General features: G+C 38.2%; 1 protein-coding gene across 2 annotated transcripts in view; it reads right to left on the bottom strand.

The window, feature by feature from the left end:
* Positions 1-1,146: 1,146 nt before the first annotated feature.
* LOC132829584 (CXADR-like membrane protein) overlaps positions 1,147-18,531 on the bottom strand; it is a 128,461-nt gene continuing 111,076 nt past the window's right edge. For both annotated transcript variants that reach the window (XM_060846848.1, XM_060846847.1), the window contains exons 3-7: positions 12,631-12,835; positions 10,257-10,424; positions 6,735-6,857; positions 4,554-4,695; positions 1,147-2,196 (exon numbers count right to left, since the gene is read on the bottom strand). In XM_060846848.1, coding sequence (XP_060702831.1) covers positions 1,911-2,196; positions 4,554-4,695; positions 6,735-6,857; positions 10,257-10,424; positions 12,631-12,835 — 924 coding nt within the window. In that variant the 3' untranslated portion in view covers positions 1,147-1,910. The remainder of the gene's footprint in view (positions 2,197-4,553; positions 4,696-6,734; positions 6,858-10,256; positions 10,425-12,630; positions 12,836-18,531) is intronic.

Below are 18,531 nucleotides of genomic sequence, written 5' to 3'. Positions count from 1 at the left end.
GCTTATGAGGAGAGGCTGAGTAAATTGAGATTATATTCATTGGAATTCAGAAGAATGAGGGGGGATCTTATTGAAACATATAAAATTATGAAGGTAATCGATAAAATAGAAATAGGATGTTTCTACTAGTAGGTGAAACTCGGGCAAGAGGGCATGGCCTCAAGATTAGAGAAAGCAGGTTGAGAACTGAACTGAGAAGGAACTTCTTCACCCAGAAGGTTGTGAATCTATGGAATTCCTTGCCTAGGGAAGTAGTTGACACTACTTCAGTAATCGCTTTTAAAGCTAAGGTAGATACTTCTTTGAAAAATAAAGGAATTAAAGGATATGGTGAAAATGGAGTTCAGTGGAGCTGAGTCCATGAAAAGATTAGCCATGATCTTATTGAATGGCGGAGCAGGCTCGAAGGGCCAGAAGGTCTACTCCTAGTTCTTATGTTCTTATATTCTTATCAGGGCCACAATAGTTACTGAAGATGATTTCTCCTCCTCCCTATTCCTTTTTATGGAAAAATCTCGCTCTCTCAAAAAACCTTTGTTCTATTTCTTGACATTGTTAAGGAAAATAGTATGTACTAGAGTTAGCAAAAAATACATAACAAAAATTCAATAGCATCAACCAATGTTCTGTTACCCTTAATATTTCTGTTGAAATGTAATTCACTAAGTGTAATTGATATCAACCAAAGCAAGTGAAGGTGCAGTTTGATCTTCAATACAACTTGATTCATGCTATAGCAACATTTGATCATTTAATAGAGTACTTTAAAACACTGAAGGGATTTGATTGTGTAGTGATAGAGAAGATATTCAAAACTAAAAACCATAAGCACAAAATACTGTAAAGAATTCAGAGAAACCTATTTATCAAGAGAGTGGTTAGTACATGAAAGTTAAAGAAGAAATAAAGTTGTGTTGTTGTCAATCACTCACCTTTGAATAGCAAAGATATTAAAAGTTGATCATAAGATATGTGCCATGCCTGTATTACACATGTTTCTTTGATTTAAAAGCAATAACCACATGAACTGTATGATTGTCAAGTTTGCATGAAAAATCAGCAGAAAGTTTATCCCTAGTTTTTGCAGGTTCCGTATCAACTTAAATTTTGTATATCATTTGGCATAAATTGTCATTATTGGTCCATTTAAAGATATATAACCTCTGAATTATTTTGCCAGTAGCAATATCCTCCAGTATCATTTTTACTGAGCTGTATCTAATGAAATCAGTGTTGTGGTGCCTGTATATTTTCAAATAAATGAAAATGCACTACTTATTGTGGATTCCCAGTTCTAAGATTATCCTCCATCAGAGTCCTTCTCTGAGAGTATAACATGTGCATAGCCTACAATCATAGAGGAACCCTGTTATAGCCAGTAGGTTGGGATGTCCACTGGAAAGTCCTTGTGTACATTTTACAAAACCAAAACCAGCGGCAAGCCGAGAATCTTGAACTTATCCCAGTTTTCTTTCAGAACATTCTGGAATAAGTCATTTATTTCCCCAGCTCTGGGCAACATTAAAATATCATTTGTTTCTCAACATTCCACAAGTTCAGCAAATTCAGACAGAATTCAATTAGAATTGCGTGTTTTTATATATGTGTGTCTATGTGTGTCTAGCTATGTGTAAGAATCAGCGAAGCCAGCCTCAGAACTTCTATTGTGCAAAGTAGATTCATCTGTTCAATAGAAATCTATTTTTTTCTGGACTTTTTCCCTAATGCAATCAGTATGTGAGAAGGTGCCTAGGTAAAACAATCCTGTTTAGTCAACAAAATTCACTGATGTCAAATTTCAGACATGGGCAGGTTGCAGGTCAGACTTTCCAGCTTTAAGTTCAACTGTTTCCAAAGTTGATGAAACTTCCCAGTACATTAGTTGGAGAATAGTTCCCCCCAAATAATGCTCATACAGTCTGAAAAGCCCTTGTCTGGGCAGGTATCATGACAGGAACTCCTCCCATTCTTTTCATATGTGCCTGAGTTGGCCCATTCCTATCAATAGTGGCCTCCTCTATCGGTGAGTAAGAAATAGGTGTCTTGTTCTCCTCAGTTGATGATGTTTGAGGCTGCTTAGGGTAAAGCGTTGCATTTTTGACAGAATTGACTGAACAGGAACCAGATCCCGTGCTTCCTGTCCCCACTGAAGATGGTGAATTAATGAGCTTTGCCTTTGGCGCCTCAGCATCTTCCCTGTTCAGTGCAATGAAAAAAAATGTTTAAAATATATAAATCAAGGTTTGAATTTGGAATGTAAAGAAGCAAAGAATCTAGCTTTGGAACAAATTCTTAAATGGTAAAGCAGATCAATGGACTTAATTTCTGTTTAGAATTCCCACTGCTGAGTTTTCTGAGTTTAACCACCATGAAGCAGGCAACTGGATGCTAGTCCCTCATCATGGAAAGGGAGAATGAGACAAATGGTGAATTTCATTCATTTTTGTAATAATATGATTTCTATTTGTTTAATAGAAATATGCACACTACAAATGGTCCACGTAGCCAGCTGTTTTGAGAGTATGCAGTCATGATAGAGGCTGCTCCCATTCTTCCCATATGTGCCTGAGTTGGCCCATTCCTACAAATCTTGGATTCCTCTGTTGGTGAGTCAGTAATCGGTGTCTTGTTCTCCTCAGTTGAGGAGTAAAGAGTTGTTAAACACACAGTGCTAATGCTTGGAGTAAAGAGTTCCATTTTTGACAGCAATATACTGAGAGTGTGGCATTCAAAAGGAAAATTATTTGAAGAAGCGTTTCCTGACAGCTGTCTGCTTATGTGTTCATGGTGAGAACCAAAAGTGACATGAGGAAAAGCATTTTTATGCATTGTTAGGATTTGGAATGCATAGCCTGAGAATGTGGTTGAGGCAGATTAAAGTATGGCTTCCAAACTGGGATTCGATAATCGCGTGATGAGGAAAATCCAGCAGGCTATAATGAAAGACTGGGCACATGGGATTAATTTAATTTGGGATTAATTAAGAGACAGGTTGGGCTGAATGGTCTCCTTCTGTTTTGTAATTATTCATTTGATTCTAATAGATATCTGAGTTCACTGGTGTCTTGAACTGTATTGGAAATGACAGTTGTACAAATGTCGGTAAACATTGTTTAGACGGACTTTGTTCAGGAATGAACTGAATATTTGTCAAAGGCTGCTCAAGTGGCAGGATCGTGGTTCCTTATTGTCTATCTGGTCCACAGTCCTAGAGCATGTAATATTTTTCTGGGTTTATAATTGGCAGCCTTTCCTCCAGTTAAGCAACCATTCTGAACTTGCATGAGTTGGGGTGATTCAAAGTTAATATGGGTTGCTCAATGGTAGATCTTGCCATATGTTTACTCAGGAAACAAGGTTGAAGTATCTGCAAAGCAGAATGCTGATAATTCTGGAAATAATACAGTGCCCCCATTTTGTTTCTTGTATGTTTGCATATGCCAATCTTAATTTTGTGTCTCAGGGCTTTGCTTTTTGGATATAGCTGTTCATTATTTTTGTTATTCATACCGACAATGGACAGACGTTTGGTATTTTTACAACCATGAGCACTCTCTTTGCTTTTTATACCATGAAATCATTTTGCAACTATGTTATGATCAGGTGAGGAGAGGTGAATTAGCTCCTCTCTTTTCACCTTCCTCAGTTGGTTACATCAAAATGCTTTATATTTTTATCATGCCGCTATATTTCACTCTAATTAAATTGTCTTTAACAAGTTTACCAGAAGCTGTAAGGAGAGAATGATAAGGTTTTCTTGAGTGAAAGAAGAGAAACTTTGTGACTTGCTCAACCGCAAGAAAAATATGATGAAGCATCAAACATATTCAGAAACATTTATCAAGTAATAAAGGGAATAATGTTCAGCTCAAAAAGAATATAAGTAAAATAAAAGCTAAATACTATGGATGCTGGAGCTCTGAAATTAAATAGAAAGTGAGAGAGCAAATCTATAGGTTTGGCAACATCTGTGGCAGGAAGAGCAAAGATAATGTTTCGAGCTCACTGATGCTTTTTTGAAAGATAAAAGCATATGTAGTTTTACATTCTAAGTGTATTCCTGAGCTATCAGGTTTTAAATGAGATCACAGTTGGTTAGGAATTTCTGGATCAGTGGCAGCATTGAAGTATGCAGATATTTTTGAGTTATCAATTTTCAAACATTGCTCCAATTCAATGTAATTCCTGAGAGAGCGGAGATAGAGGGAGAGAATGCTTTCTTGTTTCAGTTACAAATCCAGCTCTTGAGGTCTGCTGAAAAAAAGTTGAATGAAGTATTGCTCATTTGTATATTTTTCATTTACTCTCTTTAAGCTGGATAATTGTAGGTGATTTTATTTTCTATCTCCAACATATAGACTTTTCATAAAGGTATAAATCAAACAGGACATACAGGTCTGGTTAATTGGTTTCAGTCTCCTTTGACTAAATAAATGTTTATTTCAGTATGTTTCCCTCAGACTGATTTTGGTGACAAGGTCATGGTCAATACTCAAAATCTCCAGGTTAACTGGGTGATCATGTGTATCTTTTTGACCACATTACCACTTTACCTGATCTCATTTGGAGTTTCTTCTTCCTCATATTTATGCTTTTCTTTCAGGTACAGTGTTAACCAGATGATTAGGAAGATTAATAATAGCCCAACTATGACTCCAATAACAGCAGCAGCAATGATCCAAGGATCGAGCTCATCTGGAAAAAAATAAGCAGACAAATTAATATTGATATCCATGTCCAACTAGATTAATGTGCATAAAAGGATGCTTATGGTTATTTTAGCAAACTGCGCGTTTCCATTAGTACTTATCTTTGTGAATTTATCACAACATATATTTTCCATTAACTTGTTTTTTTCCCTTCTCTATGCTCATTATTGATCTATATGATAATTGTGAATTCAGAATTTCTATTTTGCCTTTCTAACAGATTGAACTTCTCATAGTTAAGCAGGTTAAGGACCTTGCCTAAAAAGATAATGCTTTAAACTGTTTTTTAACGTGGCACACGCTGAATGTAAAATGCAGTCATGCAGCACAAGGATTTCTATTTTCCCCACAAAACATCATAATTGGTTCTTTGTCACTATAAGTTTCATTAGCCCAGATTTTGTTGTCAGTGTTGAAGTAATAATGCTCCCTGCAGGGAGGCAATGGCCGAATGGTTGTCACTGGACTGTTAATCCAGAGACCTGGGTAATGTTCTGGAAACCTGGGCTCAAATCTTGCCTTGGCAGCAGGTGAAATTTGAATTCAATAAAAATGTAGAATTAAAGAATCTCATGATGACCATGAATAAATGTTGGTAAAAATCTGTCTGGATCACTGATGTCCTTTAGGGAAAGAAGCTGCCATCCTGACCTGGTCTAACCTACACATGACTCCAGACCCACAGCAATGTAGTTGAGTCTTAATTGCCCTCTGGGCAATTAGGGTTGGGCAATAAATGCTGGCCTAGTCAGCAACACCTTCATCCAATGAATAAAACAAATGCTGTGCGAAAACATCTCATGAACTCTGCAATGTGGATTTTTCCTTTCCTGGTATTAATTTCATTCTGATGCCAACTCCAGGGGAGCTCCGGCATCCAGCAACAATGACGCCATCATACAGGCAAAGCAACCACTGACACAGAGGATGTCTCACAAGACAGTAAACCAGAAAGTAGCAAAATGGTTTTATCATTCATTGTTTTACAAAAAGAAAAATAAAGGCTGCAACATACACTAGATAAAACTGAAAATTGTAAAATGTTACTAAACTTAAAATTGAACTGTTTTTTAATCATGGAATAGAAAAATCTGATTCCATAAAGTTATGTTAATATCCCAACAATATGATTCAACAATAAGATTTTAGTCAACAAAGTTTAAGGTTTTCAATATTTTCATTGTGGGCACAGAATGGAATAAATGTAAATTTATTTCAATTCAGTGATTTCCAAACAATTTTTATCAATATGGCTTTAAAAGCAGAGGAGCATGTTGTCGTCATCAGCAATCACTCTAAAACATGTATTATTGCCCATCTCAGAAATTCCATGTCATGAGTTCTATAGTTCCTTTTGTGGCTGATGAACCTGTTCTTACAGCCAACTTCCAAAACACATTTGGCAGGTGTTACTAGGAGGTTCTTGGTCTAGATAGATGCCTTTTGTAGGACATCTTTTAAAATGGGAATGCTGTTGCACATTCAACACTCATTTGGTCCTTGACAGAAGCTAGATCTGGCTCCGGTGGCAAGAAAACCTCAATGAGTGGGGATCTCCAAAAGTTGCATCCTTCACTTGCTATTGCAGCTATTGGTATCACATGTGTAACAAGTGCCTGGATCACTGTTGAGATCTTGCTTTGGACTGTACTTTGTCTGGTACCTCTCCTCTCACCCTACCATCATAACATCAGAACTTGCCAGGAATTCAGAACTCCTGACAACATTGCTCTTATGATCAATGGAATACTCAAGTTTCTCCATCACAGCAAGGTGACAGTCCACAGAAAGAGGAGTTCATAATCACTAGCAGCAACTTTTTGAGTTCCCCTTTTAGCACCATATAGGCCCACAACAAAATGTAAATTTCACAGAGTAACAATGGTGAGCATATAGTATTTCATTATCATTACAACAGCAAAATCTGGGCAACTGTGAATAAATCCGATTTAAGTTGTTTGGTAGCGCATTTTTGGGTGCAATTCTCAAGTTCTTTGATGCGATTTATTCAGATTGATGACTCACTCATAATTACAACATTAACAATGCAGTTTTCTTCTCCTGCTTCATTTATGGCACTGCACTTGTATAGACCAGCATTCATCTGGCTCAAATTCTTCAGCAAAAGCATTTCAGGAGTTTTTGAATCTGAAGAAGAAAGTACATTCTTGTTAAATGGTGAATTCTGTGCAAAGCATTTGACAAGTCAAGTTCCTTCAGAGTACATTGCTGTAAATGAAAACTGTAACATGTCAGTAACATTGTAAAATTTCTATCATTTTTTGCTGAATAAATTTGAATAATTTCCAATGATATCAAATATTTCCACTAAATTAAGTTCCCATTCTGAACTTTTTATCTCTGAAATTGTTTTCTTTCTTTTGCAAGTGTGTCTCTTATGTACATGTCATTCTTCCTGCCAACAAGACAAGCAGACAACCTGCTCTTTGTTCTGTGTCAGTGCCACGTAATTATTGTGCACTCACAAGTATGTGAATGGTCCAAAAATAAGGTTTCTTTTGAGTTTCATCTATGTTTTAAAGCACATCTGCATCTGCCTTTCTGTTAGAGCAGCATTCATGGGTTCTGCCTGAGGGAAATTTGTTATGATAGACATCTTAATGCCTGGTTATAACTTCCTGATCCTGTTTTCTGCAGTCCTCCATCGCCTGCCAGTGTTGAATTTTGCTGAAAATGTGTTGCTGGTTAAAGCACAGCAGGTTAGGCAGCATCCAAGGAACAGGAAATTCGACGTTTCGGGCCAGAGCCCTCCATCAGGAATGAATGTTGAATTTTGGACTTGATGAATGGAGTAGTCCAAGGAGGGAGAGTTTGGCTTGGCTTGACTCTGAACCACATTGTTTGTGTTGTTCTCAGGCATTAAGATGTCTATCATAACAAATTAGACAATACAATGATAAATTACTGTTTTTTTTGGTTACAAAGCATTGAAAAATTGAAGAGCATTGTTTTAACTTCTAATGCCCAGCCTTAAAAAGGTACCATTCCAAATTAATAAAATCATGGAAAATCTAGGAGGTCATGACTCCAAAAGGAAAGCATCCTCACAGTTACATATTTTGGATATTTCGACAGTAGTGTTGTTTTTTAATTAAATTTCTTTATTAAGGAAACAGCATAAATTACTGTAACTGTTGGAAATTTGAATTAAAGTAAAAGAAAATGCTGAAAACACTCAACAATGATGGGGAGAATAATATTTCACCTTAAAATTCAATAATATTACCATCACTGAATTCCCCACTATCAACATCCAGGGAGTTATTGATCAGGAACTGGACTGTATCAATCATATAAATACTGTGGCTAAAAGAACAGGTTAGAAGCTAGGCATCCTGTGGTAACTCAACTTCTGATTCACCAAATACTATTCACCATCTCTACAAGGAGTGCAATGGAATACTCTCCACTATTGTTGCTGAATGCAGCTCCAACAATATGCAAGGAACTTGATACCAAACAGGTAAAAGTAGCCTGCTTAATTGGCATGTTACCCACCATCTTAAACAATCACTTTCTCCCTATTCACCAAGCACATTCCAAACTCATAATCTCTACTACCTAAAAGGACAAGGGTAGCAGTAGTATGAGAACAGCATCTGCAAGCTTTCCTCCAAGCCACACATCACCCTAACTTCGAACTATATCACTGTTCCTTCATTATGTCTGGGTCAAAATCTAGGAACTTCCTAACAGCACTCTGGGTGGACATGTACTAGATGGACAGCAGTTCAAAGCATCTCACCACCATTTTTTCAAAGGCAATGAGGGATGGGCAACAAATGCTGGTCTTACCAGCAACATCCATATCTCATTAATGAATAAATAAAACCTGTCAATTCTATTCAGGTTGGAAGGTATCACAGATGTATAGCTTTTATTTCTAAATGCTGTTTGTGTCTATTAACTTCCACTTCTGATGATCATTCGGCACCTGAAGAACTAACTCACCTGTTCTTGTAATAGATGCTGGCTGACCTATTAAATTGTTGTGGTTCTGTTCGCCGAGCTGGGAATTTGTGTTGCAGACATTTCGTCCCCTGTCTAGGTGACATCCTCAGTGCTTGGGACCCTCCTCTGAAGCGCTTCTGTGATCCTTCCTCCGCCATTTGTAGTGGTTTGAATCTGCCGCTTCCAGTTGTCAGTTCCAGCTGTCCGTTGCAGTGGTCGGTATATTGGGTCCAAGTCGATGTGCTTATTGATTGAATCTGTGGATGAGTGCCATGCCTCTAGGAATTCCCTGGCTGTTCTCTGTTTGGCTTGTCCTATAATAGTGGTGTTGTCCCAGTCAAATTCACGTTGCTTGTCATCTGCGTGTGTGACTACTAAGGATAGCTGGTCGTGTCGTTTTGTGGCTAGTTGGTGTTCATGGATACGGATCGTTAGCTGTCTTCCTGTTGGTCCTATGTAGTGTTTTGTGTAGTCCTTGCATGGGAATTTGTACATTACATTGGTTTTGCTCATGCTGGGTATCGGGTCCTTCGTTCTGGTGAGTTGTTGTCTGAGAGTGGCAACACACACAAAAGAAGTTGCATCAAGACACTATTCAAAAGGGCCACAACACACTGCAGTACACCAGAAAAGCAAAAAGAGGAAGAAGAACACCTATACAATGTATTCATGTATTCGCCAAAAACGGATACCCGCGCAATTTCATCAACAGATGCCTCAGGGAAAGACAACGAAACGAGGACATGCTGCAACCCAAAAGACTAGCCACACTACCATACATCAAGAGCATTTTCGAACTGACAGCCAGACTACTGCGACCACTAGAACTCATAATAGCACACAAACCAACAGCCACTCTCAGACAACAGCTCACCAGAACGAAGGACCCTATACTCAGCATGAGCAAAACCAATATAGTGTACAAAATCCCATGCAAGGACTGCACAAAACACTACGTATGACAAACAGGAAGATATCTAACGATCCGCATCCATGAACACCAACTAGCCACCACAAAACGACATGACCAGCTATCCTTAGTAGCCACACATGCAGATGACAAGCAACATGAATTTGACTGGGACAACACTACTATTATAGGACAAGCCAAACAGAGAACAGCCAGGGAATTCCTAGAGGCATGGCACTCATCCACAGATTCAATCAATAAGCACATCGACCTGGACCCAATATACCGGCCACTGCGGCGGACAGCTGGAACTGACAACCGGAAGCGGCAGATTCAAACCACTACAAATGGCGGAGGAAAGATCACAGAAGCGCTTCACAGGAGGTTCCCAAGCACTGAGGATGTCACCTAGACAGGGGACGAAGCGTCTGCAACACAAATTCCCAGCTCGGCGAACAGAACCACAACAACGAGCACCTGAGCTACAAATCTTCTCACAAACTTTGAAGACCTATTAAATGTTCCAACAAATTAGCTGCAAAAATTCGATTTGAAACACATTATTCTGTTCAGAAATAGGGTAAACATGTAACATCCTGATTTGGATTGTGTGCTTTCTGTGTGTATGAAACATATCCAGTTTTTGAAAACATTAATTCACTAACCTATGTGTAAACTCGGGTGTAATTTGGCTTGATGTTCTTCTGTATCTGAAACAGGTTTCCACTCATACAAGATGGGTTGAGTGCCTTTGTCAGATTTACACTGAAGTTTGATATCATTCCCTTTCAGTAGTTTCCCTTGGATCCAACACTTAGGCTTGGAGGGTTTGACTGAAGTAAAGCAGAAATATTTTAATTGAGTCCACGGATTTTAATCAGATTATTAATTTTTACGACAGACATTTTTATTAATTTTCTTATAGATAATAGCATTGCATATTAGATAAGTTACTGGAATTCAGCTATATTACTTACTTGCAGGTATTTCTGTGCACTGTATCTTTGTGTAGACTTTCAATAAGTTCCTGTTTGTCAATATGTCTTTGAAATTAGTATAAGAAGTGTTTGCTATTGATAACAAGAAAGTTGCATTTGACCATAAGATGTGGAGCAGTAGCAAGCCACTCAGCTCATGGTGATAGCTCTACCATTAAATGAGATCATGCCTGATCTGAAAATCTTCACTCCACATTACCTGTCTTTTCCCCAGAATCTTGACTGCCTTACTGATTAAAAATCTATCTATTTCAGCCTTGAAAATACTTAAAGTTCCAATCTCTACAGCATTGTGTGGTAGAGAATTCCACAGACTCATTACCCTTGGAGCAAATAAGTTCCACCTGATCTCTGTCTTAAATGAGCAATTCCTTACTCTGAATCCCCCCTGCTGTTTCTTTCCCAGAAAACAACCTTTTTGCATCCACTCTGTCAATCTCCTAATAATGTTATATGTTTCAATAAGGTTGCCTCTCAATCTTCTAAATGAGTATGAGTGCATTTTAAAGCACAGTGGCATGTTACAGCATAATGGATCCAGTTGTAATTCTTTTGTTCAATAAAGTGCATATACACCAAATGGAATACCATGAGATCAAAATCAAGCTACGCATTAATCAGCTTTATATTCTTTTACTTACTTCCATTATAAAAACTATTATGGATTCTGCTTCCACCACTATTTCTGATAGAATCCGGATCTCCAAATAAAGTAAATTTTACTAACCTCAATTTTTGTTCATTGTATGTTAAATGCCTTCTCACCAACCAGTGGAAAGAGCTTGGCTTGATTGACTAACCTTATAAAAAACCCTGACAGTGTTATACCTTTCTTCAGTCTCCCATTAATCTTTTTAGTTCTAAGAAAAAGTCACTAAAGTTTTCTAGCATTTCCTCACAAGCAAAATCTCAAACCTCGAGCAGAAGATGAGAAAAAAAATTTGCAATAGTTATTTCATGACTTCCTTCTAAGCATACAGCAGATGGCACTCAAAGTAAATGTCTTTGGTTAAAGTGAAACTTCTCAATGGAGACAATTGAACCGAGCACAAACATTCTACATGCTACATTCTAAAGTTACATATCATGTCCTTATTTTTAAATAATGCTGTTATGTTTTACGATTGGTTCTCCTTAATTATAAAACTTTGAGGAATTTGGGAAACAGCGGTTGAGTGATTGGAGGGTTGCAGGTATACGTTGAGGAGCTGAAAAGATTCAACATGAAACAATACAGTGCTGCAGTCATTTGGAGAGAGTAACAATAACGCGATAATTTTACTCAAGTGATTTTTGTTCGGCATGAGAACAATGGAATTAATAGCTCAAACAAAGTTTGAGGGAGCTAAGGCTTTTCTCATTTGGAGTGAAGAAGAATGAGAGGCAACTTGATAGAGGTGTACAAGATGATGGGAGGCACAGATGGAGTGAATAGTTAGAGATTTTTTCCAGGGTAGAAATGGCTATCCTAAGAGGGCATCATTTTAAGGTGATTGGAGGAAGGTTTAGGGGAGATGTCAGAGGATGGTTCTTTACACAGAAAATGGGGCGCATGGAATGCCACCAGTGGTAGTAGAGTCAGATACATTAGAGACATTTAAGTGATTCTTAGATAGGCACATAGGTGATAGTAAAATGAAGGGTTTGTAGGTTAGTTTGATCTTAGAGTAGGATAAAAGGTGGGCACAACGTCAAGGGCTGAAGGGCCTGTACTGTGCTGTACTGTTCTATGTTCTATGCTCTAAACAGTTGAGGGCAATAAAAGCAGGATAGCAAGAAATAAGGTTTGAAGACACAAATGGAATGCAAGAATAAATCACTTTTATTATTGGCAAAAATAGGTAAGAATTTTGAAAAATGAATTTATGTTGTCCAGTCTACTGGAAAATCAAATCAAAACCAATTTTGTTAAAGGTGTCTGCCTGATCTTTGCCATATATTTTGACATTACTATTACACATTTTCAATACATAGCCCATAAAAGCTTTAATTACATTTCAAAAGTACTCAAAATTAAAGTTATATTTGTGCTTACACTTACTTAAAACAACAAGATTAATAGCATTCTTCCAGTCATACACGCCTTCATTTTTCACTTTGCACGTGTATAGCCCCGAGTCTGTCGAATGTAGGGATGATATTTTAATGGAAGCATCCCCCATCTGGTAATTTGCTGCAAAGGAAACTCTTCCTCCCTGCCTTGCACTTATATTTGTGTAAACTCTACCAGAAGAGTAGGTAATCACCTGTAAGTCAAACAGAATAGAATTAGATCAATTTTTAAAAATACATTCAGATGAGAGCATTCTTGATTTGGCTGACATTTACTACTATCCCAGAGGGCAGTTCAGAGCCAATCACATTATTGTTGATCTGGCATTACATCAAGGCCAGATCAGGTAAGGGTAGCAGATTTCTGTCTCTAAAGGATGCTAATGAACCCAATTTTTTTTTGACAATCGTTTCATGGTCATTATTAGACACTTAGTTCTAGAATTTTATTGAATGCAAATTCAAACATTTGCGATGGCTGGACTTGAACCAAGTCTCCAGAATATTACCTAGGCCTCTGTTTTAACAGTTTAGTAAAAATATCTCTGAGCCATCACCCCCCACTAAATTGCTAGCTTAAACTAATATTATCTAAAGTTATGACCTGATGTTTGGGGTCAAGGTTAGTATTACAAATTTTGGTCTTTAGGGTACAATAGTATCAGTCTTTCCAGTAAGTGAGCCAAATGTTTTAAATGTGGCTTTCTGCCTGTAATTTAATCTTCATCTGATATGATCATACTCTTTAATTTGCATTTCTCCAAAGACACATTGATTGATAAAACCGAATAGAAGACAAAAAAGAACTAGATTTCTTGTAATTTTCTTGGGTGATCAGCAATCGTAGACTGCCAAATAATGAGAATGTTTGTTGGTCAAGGTATCCTTATCATTTTTAAAACTTTTTCACCTTCATCATGTGAAAGTCATGTTTGTCAGACCTATATCAGGGACACTATTGGGCAGAAGGTATTCATTATTCTGCATCCAATAAATATGAGCTTCATAAGCACTTCTAAAACCAATAAATGCCAATTTTATAATGGCAACTAATAATGTATATTGATACTTATTAACTCAGTAGGAGGTCATAATGCATGTTTGCTGCAATGTTTTGCATTCTTAAAAGCTAGATAATTGAGGATAGAACTGGGGCCAATCTTTAGTCAAAAGAATTATTTACAGAAATCAGAATTAGAGCGGTGAATTTTAATAAAAACCAATTATCTGTCAATTTTGTGAATTTTGTGGAGTGTTTCTCTGGGATGTTGAATGAGTTCCTCATATAATTTTCACAAAATCACCTCACTACCGATGCACCATGCCTGTTTAGTACCTGCTTGTTATAATCTCCCAATCACCACAGGCAGAAGTACTCACTGCCGCTAGGATATTCCAGGATCCCTGATACTCCCACCAACTTAAAAGTCAAGCCAATCAAATGTTGGCAGTCCAGAGTTATCCTTTGCTATATATATAGCGAATTGTGCAATCACAGATAAGTGCTTCTAAGGGCACATAGTTGGCAGAGCTGATACTTCACTGCACATCACAATCATTCATCTATTGCTATGTACATGCCAGCCTATACAGCGTACTCAACCTTAGCCTCAGTCCATTTTACTAACATGTCTCTGTCAGTTTTACTCTTTCTCCAATTCCCACTGTGACCCAATATCATTGCAGCAATGGTCCAGCAATATGGGACCATCACAAATAGGAAAGCATTGAAATCATTCAAAACATTCACTTTGGCTCAGCAACAGCAAATGTAGCAAAAAAAACCAGCTGAATTTGCCTCGAGGAACACAGGGGAATGGCTAGCCTTTCCAGCACCAATTCATTTACAGTCAATGAATGATCACCCAGCTCTCATCTACAGAAACCGATTGTTAAATAAGTGCTATATGGCTTGTTGCACTTGATGCTGCAGTACTCTGGAGTGCAAAAAATGCTGCTCTTCCTGCTGTTCAACGTTTCCTTTTTTTAAGTTGGTCTCTCATGGAGAGATCATGAGTTACATTACAGCACAATCTATAACTGATAGGCAAATTATGATTATGTTATTATTCTTCTTTTCTTGCAGATTGAATGACATAATTGAAATTATAATAAAGAAACTCAACATGATAGGCTACCAATTACGCAAGAGGAATGCAAAAACATGCAAGGTAAAGTCAGGTCTGAAAGGAATTGGGTTAATGGACTGACTACAAGTTCAGAGCATTATTTGTTATGTGGAAACTCGATGACTACAATATTTGATAATTACATAGATATATCTTAATTGCTATGATGCTGATGAATTGAACAGGTCAAGTTATGTTAAAATAGAACGGTTGATGACAGCAAATTCATCAAAGTCAGATAGGTGATCACAGTGGGACAGTAAGAATTATTTATATGGCTAAGTGAATCGAAGGCAACTTGGGAATACAGTAACCAATCAGCAGAAAATCATAAACCAGTTTGCATCAAGAAGAGAATAATGTCATGTTTAAAGTTCTCAGTAAAGGATTGGGATAGTTAAAACCATATTTCTTGACCGCAAACTTGAGAAAGAAGCGAAACCGCCAACTAGTAAGACAAAATATTTAGGACTAAATTTTACCTGAAATTTACTAAGTGTTGACTTTTAGGGTTTCTCTCTGTGCGTCCTTGCCAATTTTCTCAAGTATTCTCTACAGCTCACCTCATTAACTGAACACCACAATTCTATGGAGCCCACTGCACACTATCTTCCCCCAAACAATGGCAGTAGTACTTTCCACTCTTCGGACCTCCCAGAATTCTCTGCATGGACACCATTTTTACCACCAGTTGTGGGAGAGGAACAAGAAAAAAAATGCTTCTGTGGGTACATAGGCGGCATTGCTAACACTTCATGACAAATACAAGCTCACTTTCAGAAGCATATTGCTATTTTACATCATTCACCCATCCGATCAACAATCATTGTTACTGCAGTTATAAGAACCAAGCTAAACATTTTAACATCCTTCATGTCATCCCATTTTACAACGATGTGTATGGGATTGCTCTTCATTCCTTAATGCCTAGTGTTGTTCAACATCCTCTCATTGTTCAAAGTGGGCACATCAAATACGTAAGCTCTCAAAAGTGGACGAAGTTCATATTTATTCAGTACCATCAAACATGAAGAAAAACAAACAAAAGCTGCATTTGCCTCAGGAAATTGATTAAATGAGCATGTTGGATTGTATACCTAGCCTTCGGGAAGTGGTAAGGAGAATGCAAAGGAACAGCAGGTCGAATGGACTCCCCATCCTGCAGAGTATTAATGTTTGTTTCAGTGGAATGCATTATGGAGGGCAAGTTATCTGCAGATCTTCCAAGGGACCAATTGCCTTTGAGCAACAATGAATTTACAGTCAATGAGTGATCTTTGCATCCAGCTTACATTTACTGGAACTGGATGTCAGTTACGTCTTGTTTGGCTTTTTGCATCTGATACTGCACCACTCTAACATACCAAATATGACATTTCATTTGTTTAATGTCCTCACCTGGCTCCTTGGAAGACTGATGCTGGACTGCCAGCTCTTCAGTGTCCATCACATCCTCTCTTTGCTTGTTCCTGTTGTGCAATATGCTAACACAATGCAACACTGCAAGGCTCACCCCAAATTAGCCCAAGCAAATGTAACCCATCTTCAGATAGTCCTTCTTCTGCGCCATAGTGGCCTGGTTTAGGAATGGGCTGCATTCGCTCAGCAGTATCAGAGTCAGTGGCCATTCTCAGAGTGTAGACCAGGTTTCCCTGTAACCATCTTGTAAGGCATCTGGCCCTTGAAATGAACTAGGAATTTGAGAGTTCTCAAGTATACGTGGAAGCTTCCAGGGTACCTAGTGCAAACTTCTAGGATGTGGTGTTGGAAAATGTTCTAGGATGTGACCTCAAATGAGTTTCACATTGATGAAATGGAATGCTTTTGTATTGCTGAAGTTTGCTGTATTTTGATATGGCACTCTCAATGCAATGTGTATATAGCCTACACCATCCCACATGTCGGGAAAATGTAGTAATGTTGACAAAGCGAACTGTCCAGCTATAGCATTGACCTTGTATTGGGGAAATGAGATGAAGTGGTGTATCCTTGATGTATCTGTGGATCAAAGTTCCCAAGTGGATACTTGGAAGCAGCCAATTACATGATGTTTAGTGCAAGTGAGATGATGATCTCATGGTATTATCGCTAAACTATTAATCCAGAGACCCAGGAAATGCTCTGGGGACCTGTGTTTGAATCCCACCACAGCAAATATTACAATTTGAATTCAATAAAAATTTGGAATTGAGATTCTAATGGTTGACTCACATTCACTATCAATTGGCAGAAAAGCCCAACTGGTTCATTCATACCCTTTAGGGAAGGAAACTGCCATCCTCACCTGGTCTGGCTGACATGTTACTCCAGACCCACAGCAATGTGTTTGACACTTAATTGCCCTCTGGGAAATCAGGGTGGGGCAATAAATGCCTGCAGAGCCAGACTTCATCCCGTGAATGAATATTAAAAATGTTTCCAGTCATTGGGATAGGGTGACCATGCACTGCTTTAGGTTCTGCTCCAGCAATTGAAATAAATCAATGACAGTGGCCTGAGGCATCCTCACTGTGCAATGAAACTGTGCCTCACTCATCTGGCGGAAATGGCATCAATTACAATAGGCTCTGAGACTCCTGTACCACCTCCATGTCCTGAGGGGACCTACAGGTGTGCTCCCTTCATATGGGGGCTATTTAGCTTGCTGCTGATCTGATACACCTGTTCTTCAGTTTCCCTGCGTGTCCATAGCACCACAGCATTAGCAATGGTTACCTCTGCTGGATGACATTTCCAATGACTATGTGCAGGGAAATATCAGAAACAGAACAAGTCCTTTGCAATGTGAGCAATCAGCATTCGCAGCACTCATAAATGATGGGAAACCAAATATTGGGACATAAAGGAGGGCAATGAAATGCCGAAATGCCTCTACATGGAACTCTGACATAGGGACTTTATTCCAATGAATGCAACACAAGCCATATCATACAAATACAGGAGATTGTAAGTGCTTGTCCCCCCAACACACACTTCACCCAATAAAAGCAACATTGCCAATAAAAACATGTTAGCAAACATTAATGCCCAAGGTGAGAAAAAATGATCTCCATGTCCTTGTGCGACCGATGCATTATCTTTGTGAACTGTAGTGTACATGTGTTTACTTTAGCTTCACAGAAATGACAGCAATTAATGATGACAGTGAGGTGCTCCTTGGATTGGTTTGAGAGAGGAAGCTCAGTGCCTCCGCCTTTTCCTTATCCCTGTGTCAGATGAAGTCCACTCTGCTTTTCCAGTTCCCTTCTTGAACTTTTGGACATGTCATTATATGTAAACTTACAATTCACATTTCAACTTTTCTAACTTCAGTAAACAGATAAGTATGGATAAGCAGTGAATCAAAAAAGAAGTATGCAGAACAGACTTTATTGGAGAGAATCAGTTCAAAGTTGCAGGTGTTCCATTTGCAAAATTATTCTTAATTTACACCTAAACATTGAAAAACTAGCAACAGTCAACAAGTTATATTAAGATAACCCTGTTTAGTAAAGTGAATTCATACGAATTTTAGCAACAGGATGTGTTCTTTAACACCCTCTAGCATCATGTAGAATTCCTTGAATGTGCTTATGGGTGTACAAGTAGGGTTGACAAGTAAAGGCATCACTTTCTCTTTGCAAACAGTCAGAATAAATGCTGATAGCTTTGAAAGGCCCATGTTTTCAGTTGCACAACTCTTTGTGGCCCATTTCTCCAGCCACCAGGGGATTGTTGTCTGTGTGTCTGTTAGCAGTGATGCTTCGGAGGAAAGAACATAA

Source organism: Hemiscyllium ocellatum, chromosome 29, assembly GCF_020745735.1.
Source record: "Hemiscyllium ocellatum isolate sHemOce1 chromosome 29, sHemOce1.pat.X.cur, whole genome shotgun sequence".
Classification (NCBI taxonomy): Eukaryota; Metazoa; Chordata; class Chondrichthyes; order Orectolobiformes; family Hemiscylliidae; genus Hemiscyllium; species Hemiscyllium ocellatum.
The sequence above is the reverse complement of the archived record's forward strand: the minus strand, read 5'-3'. Positions and strand labels throughout refer to the sequence as shown.